The sequence below is a fragment of the Fundulus heteroclitus genome, chromosome 6, assembly GCF_011125445.2.
Source record: "Fundulus heteroclitus isolate FHET01 chromosome 6, MU-UCD_Fhet_4.1, whole genome shotgun sequence".
Classification (NCBI taxonomy): Eukaryota; Metazoa; Chordata; class Actinopteri; order Cyprinodontiformes; family Fundulidae; genus Fundulus; species Fundulus heteroclitus.
Window position 1 is genome coordinate 30,947,103 of NC_046366.1, and position 20,156 is coordinate 30,967,258.

At 42.7% G+C, this 20,156-nt stretch overlaps 1 protein-coding gene and 1 pseudogene across 2 annotated transcripts in view; one reads left to right on the plus strand and one right to left on the minus strand.

The window, feature by feature from the left end:
* kirrel1b (kirre like nephrin family adhesion molecule 1b) overlaps positions 1–10,855 on the minus strand; it is a 133,111-nt gene extending 122,256 nt beyond the window's left edge. For both annotated transcript variants that reach the window (XM_012879398.3, XM_012879389.3), the window contains exon 1: positions 10,449–10,855. In XM_012879398.3, the coding sequence (XP_012734852.2) occupies positions 10,449–10,494 (46 nt within the window). In that variant the 5' untranslated portion in view covers positions 10,495–10,855. The remainder of the gene's footprint in view (positions 1–10,448) is intronic.
* A 2,030-nt stretch (positions 10,856–12,885) lies between these two features.
* LOC118563368 lies at positions 12,886–16,694 on the plus strand (annotated as a pseudogene).
* Positions 16,695–20,156: the final 3,462 nt, after the last annotated feature.

Below are 20,156 nucleotides of genomic sequence, written 5' to 3' on the forward strand. Positions count from 1 at the left end.
AAAGTATTTCTGATTCTGATTACCATACGTGTGTCTGAAGGAGACACAGGGCTGAGAACAATGAAGAAGCTCTCATGCATGGTGAAGCCAGCATCTTGGTCAGGTTGCCAGTGGCATTAATGCAATATGCAAAGAAGATGGATTATAAAGTTTTATCTCAAATCCAAAGCTAAATGGTTAAAACCTGGATGGTTGTTGTACAACTGTACCAAAACACCCATCAAAGCTCGTTTAGGAACAACGTCTGGGCCTATCATTAAGCTCTTGGAAAGCAGAGTGTTAAAAATGACTAATACAGCCTTAAATGTTTGTCTTACATATTTGGAAGACCTTGCTACCACTGAATGGGACCCTAGTTTGCCTTTATAACAGTCTTAATTCTTCTTGGCACAGATTCAACAGCGTGTGTGAAATCTTTCATATCAAAGCGAAAATATCCTGAAGTCCCGGAAGATTTGTTTGCCACACATCCATGATGCAAATCCCCCGCTCCATCTGACCTGAAAGGCCCTCTATTGCTCCATTGCTCCATTGCGTTGAGATCTTGTGACCGTGAATGCCATCTGAGTACTGTCATTGCCACGGTCACGAAACCAGATGAATATTATTGTATCTTTGTTATATACTGAAACAATTTTCTGTAAATAGCCATCAGGAGATAGTTTTAAAGGCAACAATTGCCGTGTAGGCTGGGAAAGCTTAATCATTTCCAGGAAACATTCCCTTCACGATTTCACCAGCAGCAGCAGCAGCAGCAGCAGCAGCTTTAACCCCTCGGTTCAGAGCAGGATGGATCAGTGCTTTCATGATGTTTATGCCACAATTATGAACCTGGCATCTGGACGTTATGGATGACATCAAGACTCGTTGGACCAGGCAATGTTTTTTTCTGATCTGTCATTGGTCCAGTTCTGGTGAGCCTGCTCCACTACCACTCTGATCCCAAGCAAACATCAAAACGGCCGTTTGGAATAGACAAAGACGGGTGAGAATGGCGTTTAGGAAATGTGTAAAAGCCAGGTTTGTTCCAGGAAACCAACCAATAAAAAAACCCCGCCATGGGTCGTGGTCCCATATCCAGCCCGAATGATGCCAGATGCTGGTTAACGACTAGAAAAAGAGTGTAGAGGGTGTTGTTGTTTTTTAAATTGATTGAAAATGAGTTGCATCCTCATTTCACCCTGAAAAAAGAACAGTTTAAGTGTGTTTTATATGAATGCCCTCCTTCTTCTTTTATCCTTTACTTGTTCGTGAGCCAACCTTTTCTCATTCTCCTGCCCTGCATCTTCTGCTGCTTCCGCTGACAGTTTCACTCCCAGCTAACTAACCCTCTTCCTCCTTCAAGCTGAATTCCTCTCCATCTATTTTCTTCAGCTTCTTACCCCTCCATCAGTCCCGTTTTCTGGCTGTCCTCCTCCTCGCTTTCCCTCCCAAGTTCTCGGCTCTGTTCGCGTTTGGGCTGACATGTCAGCCAGATTGACGGGTGTCAGTCCTAATACCGATCCATGCTCTCTGTTAAATTCTGCATACTCCTCAGCCTTGTCTGTCCGCCCCCGCGCGAACACCGAAACACCCAGAAGCAGGGGGTGGAGGAGCAAAGAGGGGAAGTTCGCCACCATTTGCGGGCGTGTAGTGAATTAGGCGACTGATAATCGTGTCGCTTATTTTATTTATTATCTTAATTGCTGTTTCGTGTCAGTTCATATCACACGTCTCCCAGCGCAAGGATATCGGATGTGTCGGGTACTGGAGGGCTCTGGGACGAGGCAGAAGACACACAAATCCTCAAAGCTACGCCCCGGCGTCACGATGTTTGCGCCCCCGCCCTGCTTTTAAAACAGGCCTCGCTGTGCTTCTTTTTAATGATTTTCATTTGAGAGTACAGTGTTCTTTCGTGGAAGTAGATTTTTTTATTTATTTTTTTTCCCCCATCCAATTAGAGCAACAAAAGCAGTCGACCCGAGATTCTTGTTTTCATGGCACGTTAAGTACAGCCAGCCGCTAATGGCCAAGGTTCGTGTCTTTGATTTATTCTCAAGCCGCCTGAGCAAAAAATGCTCATCAGTGCCGAAACTCTCCAAAGACTAGGTTTTAATAATGTAATGGTAGCAGCGATTTTTAAGACTAGGTTTTTTTTTTCTCCCATATGTATTCACTACGTGTTAAATAAATACTTAAATGTTAGCTTCTGCATCTTGATTAAAAACAAACACAGAAAGGGATTTTAGAAAAAGACTTTTAACTATTTGCACTGGGGTTTAAAGAAGTTTGCAAATTTATTCAGCTTTAAAAAAAATGGCAACCGGGGCGAAGAAATGTGGTCTTGAAGGCTTTGCATACTCTGGCCACATGAGGCATCATCCATCAGAGGGAACCCAGGACTCATTGCAACAACTAAGAGTCAACCAATGGGTCTAAGAATTTCATCCTGATACTTAAAGCCGTCTAGTTGCCATCATTTATCCTGTACAGGTCTGTGCGTCCCTTCCAGACCAACACTGACCCACCACCAAACTGATCATGCAGGCAGCATATGGTTTTCACAGCCTCCAGACTGTGAAAAGAAGAGGGCACGAGTATCCAACCTGCCAATTCTGGTGTTCCCTTGCAAATGCGAGCCGAGCTGCACGGTGCCAAGCAGTGAGCGCAGAACCTACTAGAGGATGTCGGGCCCTCAGGCCACCCTCATGAGGTCTGTTTCTAATGGTTTGGACAGAGACATTCATACCAATGGCCCAGTGGAGGGGTTTTTTTTTGCACAAAGGAGCGGACAACGATCCTGCTGATGAGTTAAGGACCTCCGACGGCCCTGTCCAGTTCTCCTAGAGTAACTGCCTGTCTCCTAAAATCTCCTCCATGATCTTGAGACTGTGCTGGGAAACACAGCAAGCCTTCTAGCAATGGTATGTATTGGTGTGGCACCCTGGTGGAGTTGGACTGCCAGTGCAACCTTCAGCAGGATCCACGTGTCACCTTATGCTACCAATAGTGACACTGACCCTGGTCAACTGTTGATGTACTGAATAGTGTTTAAAAAATAAAAAATAAACGTCTGTGACCTGCAAAACCATTCCTGTTTTTGGGGCCGTCTCATCGTTGCCAGCTGAGTGCACCTGTTGTTAATTTCATTAACATCAAAACAGCGAACAGGAGATGAAAAACCTCTTCTACCACCGACCTAACAAGATCAATACTCCAGAAGGTTCGCTGACTTGATATTATAAACTGATTAAAAAGTGTTCCTTTAACCTTTTTTTGACCAGTGCATATCTTAATGTATGCTTAATGTATGCACAGAATGTCTGGAATATTTTTGATTTGAGCTCAACAACTTCCTGTTTTACTGCAGTATTAATATGGCATAACACAAGGGCCAGTTTTTCTAAGCAACTCTTCAAATTCGCAAAAAAGACAAGACAACATCACATTCCAGTGAAGGCCAAGAACTAAGGGACTTGCTTTCTCTCCCAGGGCTGTAGGATTCTTGCAGCCCCTGTTTGGGAGTTCTAGCAGCCTGATCTTGACACATCATTTGGGCAGAACCTAGAACATTCACCTTGTCTGACAGCTATTGCGCGATTAGTCAACAATTTGAAGTGTTTGATTTGGAGAATCACATTATGCATTGGGAGGGCTATATGAGGACTTTGCAGAAGTTCTGCACTTGAGCTTTTTGTGAAGTATGAAATGTCCTGGCCAAACAGAACCTTGTTCTTTTTCTTTCCAACACAGGTCAACAGACACATTTTAGCTGAAGATTTCCAGTGTGTTCCGTTTATTAGTTAGGATTTACATGCATGTAGTTGGGGAGGCATGCCAGGAAAAAAAAACTATCATAGACGTAAGCATATGGAGTTTATTCAACCCTACTGTAAGTAGGCTTAAAATTTTTGCTACAAGCCCTCTGGCCTGAACCACCAAATAAATATGCTGAAATGCACTTTTGGCAATTATTCCCCTCTAAAGGTCATGCTAACCATGTTACGAGTGAAGGAAGCATGAACTCTGGAACACCAGAGCATTTTAAATAAAACTCAGTTGCTCTCTTTGAGAGAGGGACAAGGGATTTTGTAAAAAGATGAAAAAAAAGGATTTTTCTCTCTGGACGAATCTACGCCAAAAAAAAGGTTAGATTTCTCTAAAATTTCAGCGTGAAGTAAAAGCATTTGCTCACCCATCCAAATGATTAAATGCAGGTGTTCCAGTCACTTCCACGGCAGCAGGTGGTTAAAATGCACCTGGACAAGCAGGATCCACAAACATTTGTGAAAGAATGGGTCGCTGTCAGGGGTTCAGTCAATTTCAGTGTGCCACCATCATGGCATGTCGCCTGTGCAATGAGTCCACTCGTGACATCTCCTCACCACTAAATATTCCACAGTTAAGTGTTGGTGGCACTACAACACAGCGGTAGTTCATGTAACATCACAGAGCCGGCTCATCAGATGCTAACGGACAGAGGTGGCCAACTTTCTGCCAACTGACCACTGGACTTCATGTGGACTTCAGATTAGCTCAGGAACAGTGCGTAGAGAGCTTCGTGGAATGCATCTCCATGGCTAGCTGCACCCAAACCATGCATCACCAAGTGCAAAGGAAAGCATTGGTTACAATGAGGTAAAGCACGCCACCACTGCATCCTGGAGCCGTAAAGACATGTTATCTAGAGCGACTGCACACCAGTCCACAAACTAACAGCCATTAAAAACATGGATGGGAGATTTTAGTTGTGAAGGCCATGAGTAGCTCAGACAGAGTCCAACAGAATATCTTTGGGGTGAATTGAGGTGAAGGCCTTCTTGTCCAACATCATGTCTGAAATGACAAATGTGCATCTGGAAGAATGAACAAAAAGGCCTGGTGGAAAGCCTTCTCTGAACACGTGAAGCTGTTATGGCTGCATAAAGCGCATTAAAACGCACCGATTAAGAACAGGATGTCACTCAGATTCTTATCTACATAAAAGCAAAGAAGCCAATACTTTGGGAAATTTGGTGTATTTTTACTTCATTAAACACAAAGTGAAAGCGGCAAGTTGATTAGATTTTACACTCGACTTTTTGCATTACAGTGAACAGATAAATGCCACCTTGCTTCTCATATCTTGAAGATGTTCACTGTGTGTGATTTGAAATATCATTTTAGAGCCTTGACATCTTCGGTTTTCAAACCTTTGCTCCCTGGTACAACATGAATATATGTTTGTCCATTGTGGACAAAGATTTCACTTTTGAGACTCACCTGACATAAAGTAATGAAAGGAAATATCAATAGTTTAGATTGCTAAAATCAACTAAATCTACATTTAAGGTGCATAGCCACATTATTTGACTTTTTTTTATTCATGTGTCAGTAGCTCACTCTGGTTGCATAGAAAGTTTTTTATGAAAGATTATCACGTCCTGCTGACATATTAGTTGTTATTTTGGTGTTTTACGCTTTGTTTTTGCTCAATTTGTTAGTAAATAAAGCCTTTCATGTTTATTTATGATTTTAACGGAAGGACGTACAGCGCATGTGCACCAGGGGATAAAACAAGGAAGTGGCTAACGGCTATTAGCATCTCCCAGAGAAACGATGAAGAAAGGTCCAAGATCCAGTGAAGAATAATGCAAAAATACATAATTTAGTTAATTAATAACGGTTGGTCTGCCGCAAAACTGCGAGGCATTACAGACGGGTCAAGGTCGGTTTGGCATTATTTACAAGTGATTTATTAATTAAGCTAACCTGCATTATGGTAGTTCCGTGATACTGTCGCTAGATGGCGCCACGTCTGTTTATACCTGCTCATCACGCCTGGTCCTAGGTTCTATTCAGCAAGTACCATGAAAGGTCAGGATGAACGCTTGGTGAAATTAACCTTATTTTATCATGATCAAACGGTTTTTGGTTGTTTTTCATAAGCATATAACATGGCTATAAACCTTTAACAAATAAATACATGTTTCATTATATTTAAATGGCTTATAAGTTTTGCGACATCAACCTAAAGTATATGAAATCCGATAAAAAAGACTATCCTTGTAAATGTCTTATTATTTTTTTAGTATATGGGGGGAAAACTTTCTATACGTTGATCAAGAGAGCTGTATTGAAATAGGTCAAAAAGATGTTGCAGCAGAGGGAGAGAATGTCGTCCCTGAGGGGATTAACAAAATAATTTGTATATCTATCCATCTAATAAATCTTTTTAGGCTTGCATCAAACCAGGAAACAACAAGATTATTTTTTTCTACAAATATGTTTCTATAAGTACTCTAAAATTAATCTTCTTTTTAGGAGACAGTTCAGACAAAATTTGATGAAACCATGTTTTATGTCATTGCACAGCTGTATTCCTTTAATATGACAACATCCTCTAATCTGTACATACTGTAAATGGCAAAAAAAAAAAGGGTATGACTTTATCCACATCCCATCCAATCCGGGAGTATTTCTGTTGTTAGATGACTCAGAGAGGATTTACACAACTCTTTCTGAGCTAGCCGCAGCGAGCTTTCATCATACCAAGAGGAGTCAACAGACTGGCGGTCTGGGAAGCCTCTCAGTCATCATGAATGATTATTAGTCTAGAAGCCCCGAAGGTTGAATGGTATGTGTAAAGATGTCATGGAAGGATCTGGATGAGAGGCAGAACACTTCAGGAATCTGAGGGAAGCCTGGTTTCTTTTAACGTAACGCTTTTATATCATGAGCACCCTATACGAGGATCTCTGGACGCCCCCAGAGCCCAATTTGGGTGTAAATCTTTTGGTAATCTAAACCATCAAACATTGATGGTCCAGCTGGGTTGCTGTCTGAGGCAAAAAGCTCCATCTTCTCCTCCGTCATTACTTCCTGAGCTCTTCTGCGCGGCCTCTGTTTATCCTCAAACATCCCCTCTTGTCAACAGATTAGGACTGAGCCCCGCTGTCGCTTCCTTTCTTCGTCTCCCCTCGCCTCCATCTCTCCGTCCTATGGCCTGTCTCTTTCTATCCGAGTCCTGCCCCATTCTTTGGGATGTTATAACAGAAAGAGAGGAGGAGGAAGAGGGAGGAAAAGAAAGCGGATGAATGTGAAAAGGGGAGAAGGGGGAGATGGGACAGGTGCTTGCAGTGCAGGAATTGCTTTACTCGCCTCGATTGCATGATCAGGCGGCGGCAGAAACGTTGGGCTCAAGCAAAGCTGCCGTTCGAGGACGGGAAACAAGCCTCTGCGCCCGTGGCCAGACTGGCGCTGGCAGCGCAGCGGCGACTGGCGACATATCAGACAAACACGCAGGGCTGAACCGTAATTACAGGGGCCCACGGATTACGCCTGGTCAACCACACGGAGATGTCGCCCGGTCTGCGTGAGGAAGCCACCAGACTGAGCGGTAAATCAGAGCGCTTGCAGAGAGGCAGCCTGAGCTGTCAGTGGCAGAGAGGCAGGCAGCAGACACCTGGAGGAGTCCAAACAGGCTAAACACACATTAGGCTGCAGCTGCTGGATGTAGGGGACGGATTCACGCTGATCACATTTACAGGCTTACACCGGCTCAGCGGGACACACCGATGCTCCGCTCACTTCTCTCCTTTCTTTGTTCTCCTGGTTTGGTTTGGCTTTGTCCCGTTCTGCTCGGCTCTTCTTTACCATCTCTTTGGATTTTATTTTGTTCTGATTACTTTCTTTGTGTCTGATATTTCTTTGCCAGGAGCATCTTTTCCTCTGTTCTATTTTGTTTTAGCTTGATGCTCCAGCTGTCGTGTCTTGTTCTTCTTTCACCTTACTTTCAAACTGCCTAGATGTGCTTTATTCTTAAGCCATCCAACAACAAAACACCAAAACCTTCAGCTTTTTTCCAACATTAGTTCACTGGTCCTTTGACCAACAGAGGTGTCTATTGATTTAGTCTCATTCTATCATGTTACAACCACAAAGTTCAGTATATCTTATTAGGATTTTATCTGATGGAATAAGTAGTGGATAATTTTGAAGCTCGGAGGTTTGTTAAAAGAACATCGGTGATCAAACAGCAACACGAAGACCAAAGAACACCGCAGACAGCTCAGGGAGAAAGACGTGGAGAGGTTTAAAGCAGGGCGAGGTTATAAAACAGTATTCCCAGCTTTGAACATCTCACAGCGCACTGCTGAATCTATCGTCTGAAAATCAAGAGCGGGTGGTATAACCTACCAAGACAGGGCCGTGCATGTGAAGGGATAGGCCAGGTAAGGAGAACGTTAACCAGGGAAGCAGGCAGGTTGCTCATGGTATCTCTGGAATAGCTGCAGAGATCAATCGCTCAGGTAGGAGACTCCGTCAACAGAACATCTGTCAGCTCGATGAATGTGGAAAGACGAAAGCCATCGTTGGAAGAAAGCCACAGGAAGTCCAGATTCCAGTTAGCCACAAACAGTTTAAGGGATTCAGCAAACATGTGGAAGAAGGTGCTCTGCCTGGATGAGACCAAAACTGCCAAAAGGCCTTAATGGGAAAACACAATGTTTGGCTAAAATCATCTAAAAAACACACCATCATGAAATGGCAGCATCACGCTATGGTTATGGTTCCTTTCAGTAGGCACATAGGAGCAGAGAAGAGTTAATGGCAAGGAGCTAAATCTGAAGGAAAAACCTGTTAGAGGCAGCAATAGACTCTGGATTGGGGAGGAGGCTCACCTTTCACAGGAAAGTACCGCTAAAAAAACTAGAATGCTACAATGGAATGGTTTAGATTAAAGTATTAATGTGTTAGACTGACCCAGTAAAAGTTAAGAAGTTAAGAATTTCCACAATTGAAAACTGATGTTCACAGACTCTCTCCCTCCAAGCTGACTCAGCTTGAGCTACTTTACAAAGAAGAACGGGCAAAATGAAAAGAGACATCCTCAAAGCAAACTGCAGCTGTAACTGCAGTGAAAGGTGGTTCTACAAAAGTAGAGGCTCAGCAAATACAAATGCGTGCCACACTTTCTTAAACCGCCGTCTGAAAAAACGAAACGTTTAAAAACCGACATCCTTCCACTTTAGTACAATACAGCGATGCTGCTGTTATGACAAAATACAGAAAGGTTCAGGGGAAACGGGCGCTTTTGATAGGCAACACGCACAATAATCAAATCTTTACGCGCAGATTATTCCCGTCCAGGTAAACTTCCCCTTTCTAACTATCAAAAATAAAGAGTAAAGTCAAACAGATCCCCGTCTTCATCCATCATGTTCCACTCAGGTGGTCAGGTGTGCTTCAGCCTGGGAGCTCCTCTGACTGACTGTCCAGGCAGATCATCGTCTGTGGTTCATCACACCGGCGGCCTGCAGCAGCAGGGACCCAGGTGAAACAGACACACACACACACACACAGACATACACACACGCACACACTGTAGCCTCTATAAGCCTGAACTGTTCACATCGGGCCACTTCAATAAATCACTCCTGTCTTCGGAGGCACGACTGCTCGCAAGCTCAAACACACACTCAGCCTGTCTTGCTTGATGTGTGTGTGTGTGTGTGTTTGTGTGTAGAGAAAGAGAGAGAGAGAGAGAGAGAGAGTAGGGGCAATCTATCAAGGTGATCGATAAATAGGGGCATTCATATTAGTAATAGCACTCTTCTCCAGTCCAGTGAATATGTCTCCGTCTTTAAGGTAAAATATGAATTTTTCTTGGCACCTGCAAAGGGAAGGCCTGGTTCATGTGTGCGCCAGACTCTACCTGCATGCAAAGAACAAGATGCGTGCGCACACACGCACACATCAGCTTTCTCTCTCTAGGGACACTTGCGTTGCTCTTTCCACTCTCACCACGCACGCACGCACGCACGCACACACACAGCGGTGAGGCTGGAGGCACGCACGTGGATGACGCGTGCGCGCACGTATTGAAAAATGATCCAATGAGCCTGATGTTAAAGCCCAGCGACCAGACTGTGCATTAGATCCTCGCCTCATCAATCATCCCCACACTGACAGCTTATGCGCAAATTGTGCGTGCATGCGCGCCCAGATGTACGCTCGCGTTGCGTTGACCCGCGCCGCATTCGTTCCAACCAAATCTACCCATTCATGCGTTTTAAAGGTCACGTCAAGGCAATGTCGTGTGCAGATGGTCCAGATCTCTGCCCAAGAAAACGCGTGGTGGAAGAAAAATGAAAGCGGCTTTTTTTTTTTCCTTTTGCGTCTGACTCTGAGGAGTCCCAAATATTTTTTTCCCTTCAAGCGACTGTGGGGATGCAATCATGATGTAAAAAGCAGCGCAAAATCTGTAGCAATATTTTCACGCACAGAGCCATGCGCTAGGATGCCAGGCATAAAAACGCGCGTTGAAAATAGTGCCATGAGACACAGAAAGACCCTCAGAGCGCACAACCACACAAAAGAAAACAAAAGAAAACAGTAGTTATTACCAAACTTTACACAGCTGCGCATCTCTTATTTTTTTTTTTTTTTTTTACTTTTGGGTCTTCATTTTTTATTTTTTTACTCACCTTGGTTGAAAGCGAGTGCCAAAGTTAGGATCCACAAGCCTAGCATGGTTCAGCCGAGCGCATTCAGATTCCTCCCCTCGGCTCCGTTTACCTTAAAAGACACCATCAATTCCTGCAGAGCGGCTGAGTTTATCAGGAAGTCTCTCTAAGTCATGAGAGTCAAACAGGAGACATTTAGCGGAAAATAATCCCATGCCTCTTTTTCCTTTCCCCCCCAAACTACTTCCCACTTTTCCCGTGCGTAAAATAAATCTGTCACCACTTTGGGTTTTGTTTTGCCCTCTCAGTCTGCAGCCCCTGTCCTCGCTGTGCTCTGGATTCCCATTTAAACAGTTCTTTTCTCCCTCTTCTTACCCTCTCTGTCTCTCCGTGTGTCTCTGCCCCCTCCCCTCTCACAGACAATCAGCAGCACACACCCCCTCTCTCATGTACCACCGGCACCTCTACGCCTCCCCTCTCCAAATCTCAGCTAATGCTCCACAGAGGGGAAGGGGGCGCTGCAGCGACAAGCGCCGGGAACTACCTTCTCAAAACGTCAACTCTGAGCTCCATTAACACTTGAAAAATACTTTGAAAGTTATTGTTGGAGAATAAGTTATGGTTGGAGAACAGGAGCAAGGGGTTTGCGTTTTACTTCTGGCAAGCAGATTTCTGCAGCTGATTTGCGTAATTTTCAGACATGTTCTTGTGCCCTTATAGTAATTGAATCACTCCAGAATTCAGATAATAATAAGGTGAAGCTTGTTCACATCTGATGATATGAATATTATGGGTAGATATCTATCATCTTAGCTCTACCTTGAGGTACAGAGAATTGTAGCAATCTGATGTTCTTACTTGTTGCGTTCATTTATAGCTCTAAGAACAAAAGAGAGACAGATGATGAAATACTTCAAATTGATAGATCAGAGAGAGAGCGAGAGAGAGAGTGAGGGAGAAAATACAGAACAACCATAGGTTTTAGCAGCATAAGTTTCAATATCTCTGTGGATAATACTGATTTAACGACTTAATTATAAAGAAAATGTGAATGTGGAGTTCCAGTTTACCCACTAATACAATGTGCAGCACTAAAAAAATCACCATTATTTAATTTGCTGCATTGTACTGCCCTCTGGTGGACATACTGTGTAGCTGCAAGGTGTTACTGTGCGCATTGCTTGCTCTGTAGACTGTAGACTGTCTAAACAAGTTGCAAACCTATATTTACTTTTAATTTCTTTTCCATCCATCCATCCATTTTCTAACCCGCTTATTTATTAATTTCCTTCTTGCTTTTTAAAATAAATAAAACTGGACCTGTCCAGGGTGTACCCCGCCTCTCGCTCATTGACAGCTGGAGATAGGCACCAGCACCCCTCGTGACCCCAAAGGGATAAGCGTGTTAGAAAATGGATGGATAGAATACCCAACTGATATTATGCTGTGAAACACACTAAAAAAAACTGTATTCTCATATTATTTATTAATATGTACATATACTATATCATTACAATGATAAAGTACTTCACAGGACAGTATAATATATTATGCTTAAAAACTATTCAAAAATGTGTTGCAAAATATGATTAATTATATTTATGGTTTGCATTTTTCCTTTTCTTAAATGATATGTATCCTGTTTTATTCTTAATATGATGTGCAGTTTTCATTTCTGTGCTGATGTTGGCCAACCTAGACCTAAACGAACACGTGTGGTTTAAGTGAGAACCTTTCTTATCAGGAAGAACCAGCAGCACACAGACCAAAATAACCCAAATTCATTTTTATTGAAGTCAACAACTCAACTTATATACTAACAAAAAAAAAGAGGAAGAGAAAAAAAAACTAACAATTTCAGAACATTTCAGCCAACAGCCGCAAACCTCATCACAGAATCTGTCGGGGTCTTGCACTGATGACATCGTCTGCCTTTTTGTTTTTTATTTGTTTTATTTTATTTTTTACAAATGAACACACACAACAGCACTATTTCCATGTGATATGAATATTTACTCAAAAGGAAGACTTATCATCCAAATAAGAAAAAAAAACAAACAAAAAGATTTCTTTATTCATGGAAATAAAAACATTTTTGTGAACGCAACACAATAAGAGTGTCTCTGGAGTCTGTTTGGGTCATTTGGTACACACCCACACACAAACACATGCACACACACACTTAAGTACAAATACACCACAGGAGCAGACGTACCTGCTGTGCATAAACGTGTATGTGTGTGTTGATGCACCCGTAGTGTGTGTATGAAGTGTTTGCATGGGTTTGCATGTAAGAGTTTCCAGTAAAGGCAACACTATATACAGGAAAACACATAAAAATGGTAGCTGAAACAAGAGGGGGAAAAATGCATAAACTACAATTCTAACATTCAAGTTTTGGGAAAATCTAGATAAAAAAAGTAAGATAATTGATCTGTTTTTGGCAGATCATCGCGTCATGACAACACCGGCAGCTGTCCTTGGCGGCCTGAGACTTCCTGCTCTTCCTCGGCAGTCTGCAGAGAAAATGTTTCTGCACCCGTTTTTGCATTCTGCTGCTATGCTCAGGTAATTAATCGGTCCCGGCATAGTTTCAAGCAGCATGTAAGCTAGCAGAGCAACCTGATGGACCAGGTGAGCCGCAGGCTGATCCGAAGCGGCAAGCATGTGCAGGCGTCCCGCCCAACAAGACAATCGACGCTGTGGCCGAGGACGGAGACGCGCCCGCGCTACGCACATTGTGGACACCAATAAGTTTGGGAGTGAAGATCGCGTCAAGGCAGCTGAGACAGGTCACTACATCTGCACCGAGATGTAGGGGGAGCTCACTGGCAAGGAAAAGGAACCGGGCCTCAGCTGTATCTTCACCGAGATTGTCAAGAAAAAAACAACAACACGGTCCAGAGGAACGTCCGCTACAACGGCTGCTGCATGGCCTTCACTCGCAGCGGCCGGCTGCGCAGAGGCCTGCAGCAGCGTGAGATGCGTTTTGTGAAGAGGTTGCCAAAGGGGGCAGCACGCCGCCCACCAAGGTCAACATTCATTTGGCCGCAAGCTTCCATATGCCGTGGTGGCCCTTATGTGTTTGGATTTCTTCTGTCTTTTTTCAATATTTCCCTATTGTTTATATTCTTTAGTTGTTGCCATTTTATTCCATTCCTTTGTCTATTAGTTTCTTAGTTTTTTTCTTGTATTTTTTTTTTTGTAAATTTAGAACCATCTCTGGATATCTTTGTATCGCTGTTTAGCTTCTTTCTGATTAATCAGGCTCCTTCCATCAGCTCCCTGCTTTCACTCCGCCTCAGCTGTTCCTCAATTTCCCCTGATTACTCCCGCCTGCATTCCATGTCTTTCTCCACACTTCCCTCGGTATGTAGGCTATATAAGACTCATTACTGGATTCTTCCCTTGCCATGCCTGTTGCTCCTCGTTGTATACCTGCTTCGCCATACATACTCCATTTCCTCTTCTTCTCGTGCCAAGTTTTAAGCTAAAATACTCATCACCCTTTCAAAAAATAAAAAGCTAACAAAATTCAGAGTGAAATACTGATGACTATGAACAACTTTAAAAAAAAAAACATGACATGACTTAAAAAGTAAATCGTTTCTTCTACAAAAAGAGGCAAAAAGGGGAAAAATGCCAGTTTTTAACTACCTAAGAGGAGATAATGACTCTGATTGAAGGAAAGTTCTGCCAAATCTGAATGAAGACGATGGGGAAAAAATGATGCTTTGCTGGCACCTGGTGACAGCTAGTCACTATCGCACCAGGGCTAGAAAATATAATCGCGCTGAGTGTACATCTGAGTTCAACAAATGCAGATTTCATGTTGGTGTGTTGGAGAAAAAAAAAGCAGAATTGTACTTTGTTGGTTATCAGAGATGAATATGGTACTGGTGGACTTATCTAGGGCATGGCGTATGTTTGCAGAACAGAGGACAGCAGCGAGGTCTCAGCAGAGTGGTATTCTTCTCCGGCAGTATCTAAACTTTCCAACCATTCCTCATGCAAACTACATGCTAGCACATTAACTAAGACAAAGGACAGGACGATAAATTACAGGCAAATACAGGTCCATTAGTTTTAAAAAAGACATTATACTTTTAAGTATGAGGCAAGTATTTCCTCTCTCCAGCATGAGCCGAGTTACAGTAGACTGAGGCTAAATACAGTTGAATGTTTATGTTTCTGAAGTGTGCAACAAGCTCTCTGAGACAGAGCTGATTCTCTGGTCTTCAACCATAACAGAAACGAAAAGTTGAATTAGGACTCCTAGAAGTGAAAAAATACATTTGAAAAAAATAAATAAAAATCCATCCATCAGCAATACCCGCTTTATCCAGTAGAGCAGTGGTCTGGGCCTCATATTCTTCACTTTTTAAATGAGTCTTTGCTCCAGAACAAAGACTTTCAAAGACTGCATCCTTCGCATGCCACCAAGTTCCACAGAAGCCTATTAAACCGGTCATTTAAATGCAGTTTGCATCAGCAGGGTCAGTCAGATATTTTGCCCTGCTGTCACCTATCGACCACATGCAAACAGAGATAAAACTAGAGACAATTGTTTCCATTAAACTGCAAGTGAATGCCAGAGATATTGACTTACTGAGAGGAGTAAGAAACAGTTTCTTCCACTTATAGAACAGACAGGATGTCTTTGACAGGAAAATAACAGATCTTGTAAATGGAGATTTATTTTATTTCAAGAATGGAGATCTCAGCTTAAATAAAAATGTGGGACAACATTGCCTTAAGTCTGAACAACATGACAATTTGTTGAAATGTAAAATGTGAAGAAAACATACAACCAAAGATTATATCCAGAGCACTTTGCTGCCATCTATTGGTCAAATGCATGTCAAACAACGCATAATTTAGCACATTTTCCAATTAAATACCTACATTTATAAATGTTTAGTGTGCTATATTCAAATTAATAATCTCTGCTTACTGTAGAATCTGCCTTATTTGACATATAACTATAGAGAAGTCAGACAGTAAAGCAATAACCCTCTTTCATTTGCAATTTGGAAAACCAGTGGGATTTATAAGTAGCGACAAGCTCATGCTGAGCCGATGTCTCACCGAAATTTCATTATGGTTACATAATGACAAAAGACTTGATTCTTAATTAGGAATATTAGCTGACAACAATGTTTTTATTTGCATTATATTTGTCTAAACACTAAAATAACATGTTTACTAACAAGAGGTTGTACAGCACAACCTGAGTGGAAGGTTTAATGAGATACACACTGGCAAAAGTGCAATAAATTGTTTATTATTTTGTCTTAAAGACCCATTTTTTATTTCTGAGGTCATGGTTGCTGATTAACATCTGCAACGTCACCGACCAGCTCAAACTTCAGAGGACTTTCCTATTAAAAAAAAACTCTCTGACTTGCAATTTGCAAATGTAAACAAAAAAAATTCCCTTATCCAAATACGACGAGGCAAAGGACAGAAACCGTAACGTCCTGATGCCCTGCTGTTTAAAAAACGTGGCGGTACTTGACAACCTTAGTATGTACAGAGGTGGTACTCGTTAACAATGTTTGAAACCGGCTGATCTAAAACATATATGTCAGTGGACTCTGTGGCCCAGGGTTTGGGTACCGCCGCTGTAGGGTATTACACCTGAAATGCAGCCTGTCCTCGCTGTCGTGGGGCGAAAGGCAGAGCAGACCCTGCAAAAGCCACTGGTCCATCACGGGGCCAACACAGGGACGGATAAGGAGGATGAGATGGTCATGCACACTTGCAGCCTAACTGCACCCTGTCTTATGACTTGCAGAACAATGGCCTAGAGGAAAATCAACTTTAAAGCCACAGTACACCATCTGTTGTGACCCCATGACACTGTACTTCTGAACTGACATTATGATGTTACAATATGGCTGCATGACCATACACCCAAAAACCCTGACATCTTTAAATACATTCCGGCCAACAACTCTTTCAATAAAAAAAAAAAATGCAGACGGCCCTATTAGGTAGCAGAAAACCCTAAATAGATTCTCATTTTTAAGGGTGGTTCGGCAAAAGTAAATCACTGATTCATCTTCAACACGCTCCCCCAGTACCGCAGAGAGCTACGACCACGCAGCTACTTTCACCCTACGTCTACACAGGCTTCTCAATGAGACGAAGACCGGCAAGGAGATTCGGGACATCGATTGGGAGACGGTGGGGGGAGGAAGGAGTGACGAGTGGAGGGGAGATGGGGTGAAGGTGGATCAGGACACAGACAGCTTGATTGATTAAAGTATGAAAAGAAATAGACGAGAGGAGGGGGAAGGAGAAAAGTGGAAGAGGACATTAGGTTCCCTGAACGACTTTCTTGAGTGTTAGAGCAGCCTGAGACGCCCGGCTCGCCAAACAGAGCCTTGGCATGTGTACAACCCGCAGCCAGAACCTCTTAGTTAGATTGCAATCAATTTCCATGCCCAGGCAAGTGGGGCTTGCTATTGCCAAGGCCAACTCTCAACCTTAATAAAGCACCGTTCATTTATGGGAAGCTTTCGCTTAGCTGGCGAATGAGTTCCGTTCACACAAGACAACCATAGCGGGAAGGGGCTTTTTTTTTTTCCTTCTTTTGCCAGGAGCTTCGTTATAATGCATGTAGACAGTCCTGCTCCGTCCCGTGAGCCTTTTCTCAACCCCAACGAAGCAAACATGGCAGGTTGTTAGAGAAAGCCAGTGATGCCCCTACTCAATGGATTTAGAGCCAGATGGCCTTGCCAAGAAAGGCGATCTGAAGGTGAGAGTGAGGTTCAGCAGGCTCAATTTAGTGGGAAACTACTTGAAAGACAAGAAAGAAACTCCATTGAACCCCTTTATAAATGTGCGTTTAACTGACACTTTGCTACAGATCACGGTTCAAGGTTTGACAACGCAGGGAGAAACCATCGGCACTGAGCCCGGCACGACAAAAGAAACCGAGAAAATACTCAAAAAAATGCCAAAATCAAACGACTTTTGAACTGACAACCCAGCAGACACTGTAAACTGTTATCACAACGCAACAAGACGCTGACTGGAAACGCAAGTGCTCCCACCCCCCAGAAAAAAAAAAAAATCCAAAAGGAAATTTAGAAAACACAAACAAACCAATAGGAAAAAAAAAAACATTCTTTGTACACATATTGCAGTTAAGGTTAGTTTTTCATCGCAACATCTTGCTTTTGTTACATGTTGTTTCTTTTTTAGCCCAAGGATAATGATCTTTTTGACTCTGCATTTTCACGCATGTAATAAAACAGGCAAGCTTTTTTTTTTTTTTCTATTTTATTTTTGAGTATATAAGTTATTGTGATGCAGTAATGGGCTGTATGAGAGAGACGATTAGAGGGTGCAGAAGAGCGACAGAATGCAAAAAAAAAAATAACCGTGTAATTTACAAACACAAGCACCGAAACGGTTTCTGTCAAGTAAAAAGAATGCTATATAACTCTATATTTAATATTTATATATATTTATATATGTATAGTGGAGGCCCTGGGCTTGGTAGCGCAAGGTAGGAATGCTGTTTTTTTGCAAGTTTTTGTTGTGGTGTGTTGTGGGAAAAATCGGTTCGTCCGCAGGAAGAGGTTTGATGGCATAAAAAATATGTTTTCCAGTCAATAATTTGGTCTGCCCGAAGCACGTTGACAACGGGATTTCTGCCTGATTTGGATAAAGGGAGTGAGGCCTGGAACGTGAAGGGGGCGGGAGCCCGGTGGGGGCCGCAGGGGAGAGAAGAGGTCGTGAAGATGTTGGAATGTGGTTTACAATTTAGCTTTTTCACTGCGCTAACAGTTTGGAGAAAAAAAAAGAAAGAAAAAAGGGATTTGATAATGGATCAGGCCGTGTTAGTAGGAAGCTCGCCTTTGTTAATCTGAGCATCTACGAGCATTCAAGTCTGTGCAGAAAGAAAAAAAAAAAGAGCTGAGTCATGTATGTAGGCATGTGTGTGTGTCTGCGTGTGTGTGTGTGACTTCAGTTCATCCGAATGTCAGTGCAAAAAAATCTCACTTCCCTGTATCAATGCAAAGAGGGTAGCTGAAGCTCCGACCACAGTTCTTTACCCCCCCCCCACCCCCCCCACCACCCTCCCAGCATCCCTCCAACAGAGTAAAGAACTGAAGCGCTGTGAAAACAAATGAGGTTTTCCTTTTTTTTTCCTTTCATTTCTCCTCCAGTTGAATCCTCCAAAATTTCTTCCTCCTCCTCGCTGTCTTTCCCCCCCACCACTATGCCCCCCACCCCCCACCCCAACCCATCTAGATGAAGTACTCCTTCTTCTCCTCGGCTCCGGAGTGGCCTCCCTCGGCGTTGATGATAGCCGTGTCTGCGTCAGGGGCGTCGTCGGAACCCTTGGCCTCGTGGGTCAGATACGTTCCTGTGGGATGAGAGGAAAAAAAAAAAAAGAGTGACCCAGTGAGCCGGAGACAGAGGGGGAAAAGGCGCGGGGTATAAGAGGCTGTAAAAGCCCCACCACAGGGAGTGTAGAAATCCAGCAGGATGGGATGTTTAAGATAAGATTGTGTCAGTATGCTCCAGTGTGGTTTCCTCAGCTAATACAATGATTGCGTTCTGCGACTCGGTTCCTCTGGTGGTTTAAGCGGCTGAATTACTGCGGCACAGACGGCGGAGGCAGATAATCAGCCCAACAGAAACATCAATCAACCAGTTAATGATGTTTTTTTTTTTTATTCGCTGTTCAAAAATGTTTTCAGCTACTCTTTGTTAAGAATATGCAGAATCAACATTTCAACATGACCATAGAGCTAATTATGCTGGGAATGAGGTCTGGCTGCATTTCCCCAACGTTCTGGTTAAGGATGTGGGAAGAACCCTCCCACTTGTTTGTGTTCCCATGAACCAATGAAACGATCGCAGGCACCAGCAAACCCAGAATGCTGTAATGATCCTCATAAATTTTTTGTTTTTGTTTTGCACAAAAACATAGACATCTAGTAGTATAGAACATAAGAGCATAGAAAGCTCTTTCTCCATTATCCGACGGCAAAATAAACGAAAAGTACCAACGCCAGCTCCTTTATGCGTTAGGAAAAGCAAAACGAAATAGTTTCAGCTCACCAAAACAATCGCAATCACAGTAATGCTGAATCTTTTCAGTAGAAGTAGATTTAGGTAAATACATCTTCTGAAAATAGGTGTAGGTCATTATCTTCAATCACCTTTTAAGGTCTAAAGTTGCAGTTTACAGAGTCGCGTAGGTAATGTCTTCATTTAGATAGCATGTAGACGGCGCCTCTTATTGGCGTGAACATTGTGTATTTTATTGGCGTGTAGATAGTGTCGGATGATACCGGAGACTTGGTGATGGCAATTTGCCACCGTTGACTGCAACTCTAGCTGTCTTTCTTTTCTTTACTTCCCTGCCCTCCTCTTCACTGCTGCAGTTATTTTAAACTTTCATATTTATTTCTTTAACTGTAGATATGAGCAAGTTTATGTTTCCAGCTGTTGTCCTAAAGTCATTATGAAAATCAACATGCAACTGCCTTACATTACTTCTCTTGTCTTTCCCGTTTCGAACAGTAGAAGAAGAATGGGCCTCTACTTCATCAAAAAGACGTCATGGATTACTTATTAAAAGTTTTCTAAATCTCTATAATCATGAATGTATTGAAATAATACTTCCGTTGCATATGTATAATACATATTTTATATAAATTGTTGGGGACTAATTGTAGCAGATGGGGTTTGTAAAAACAAAAA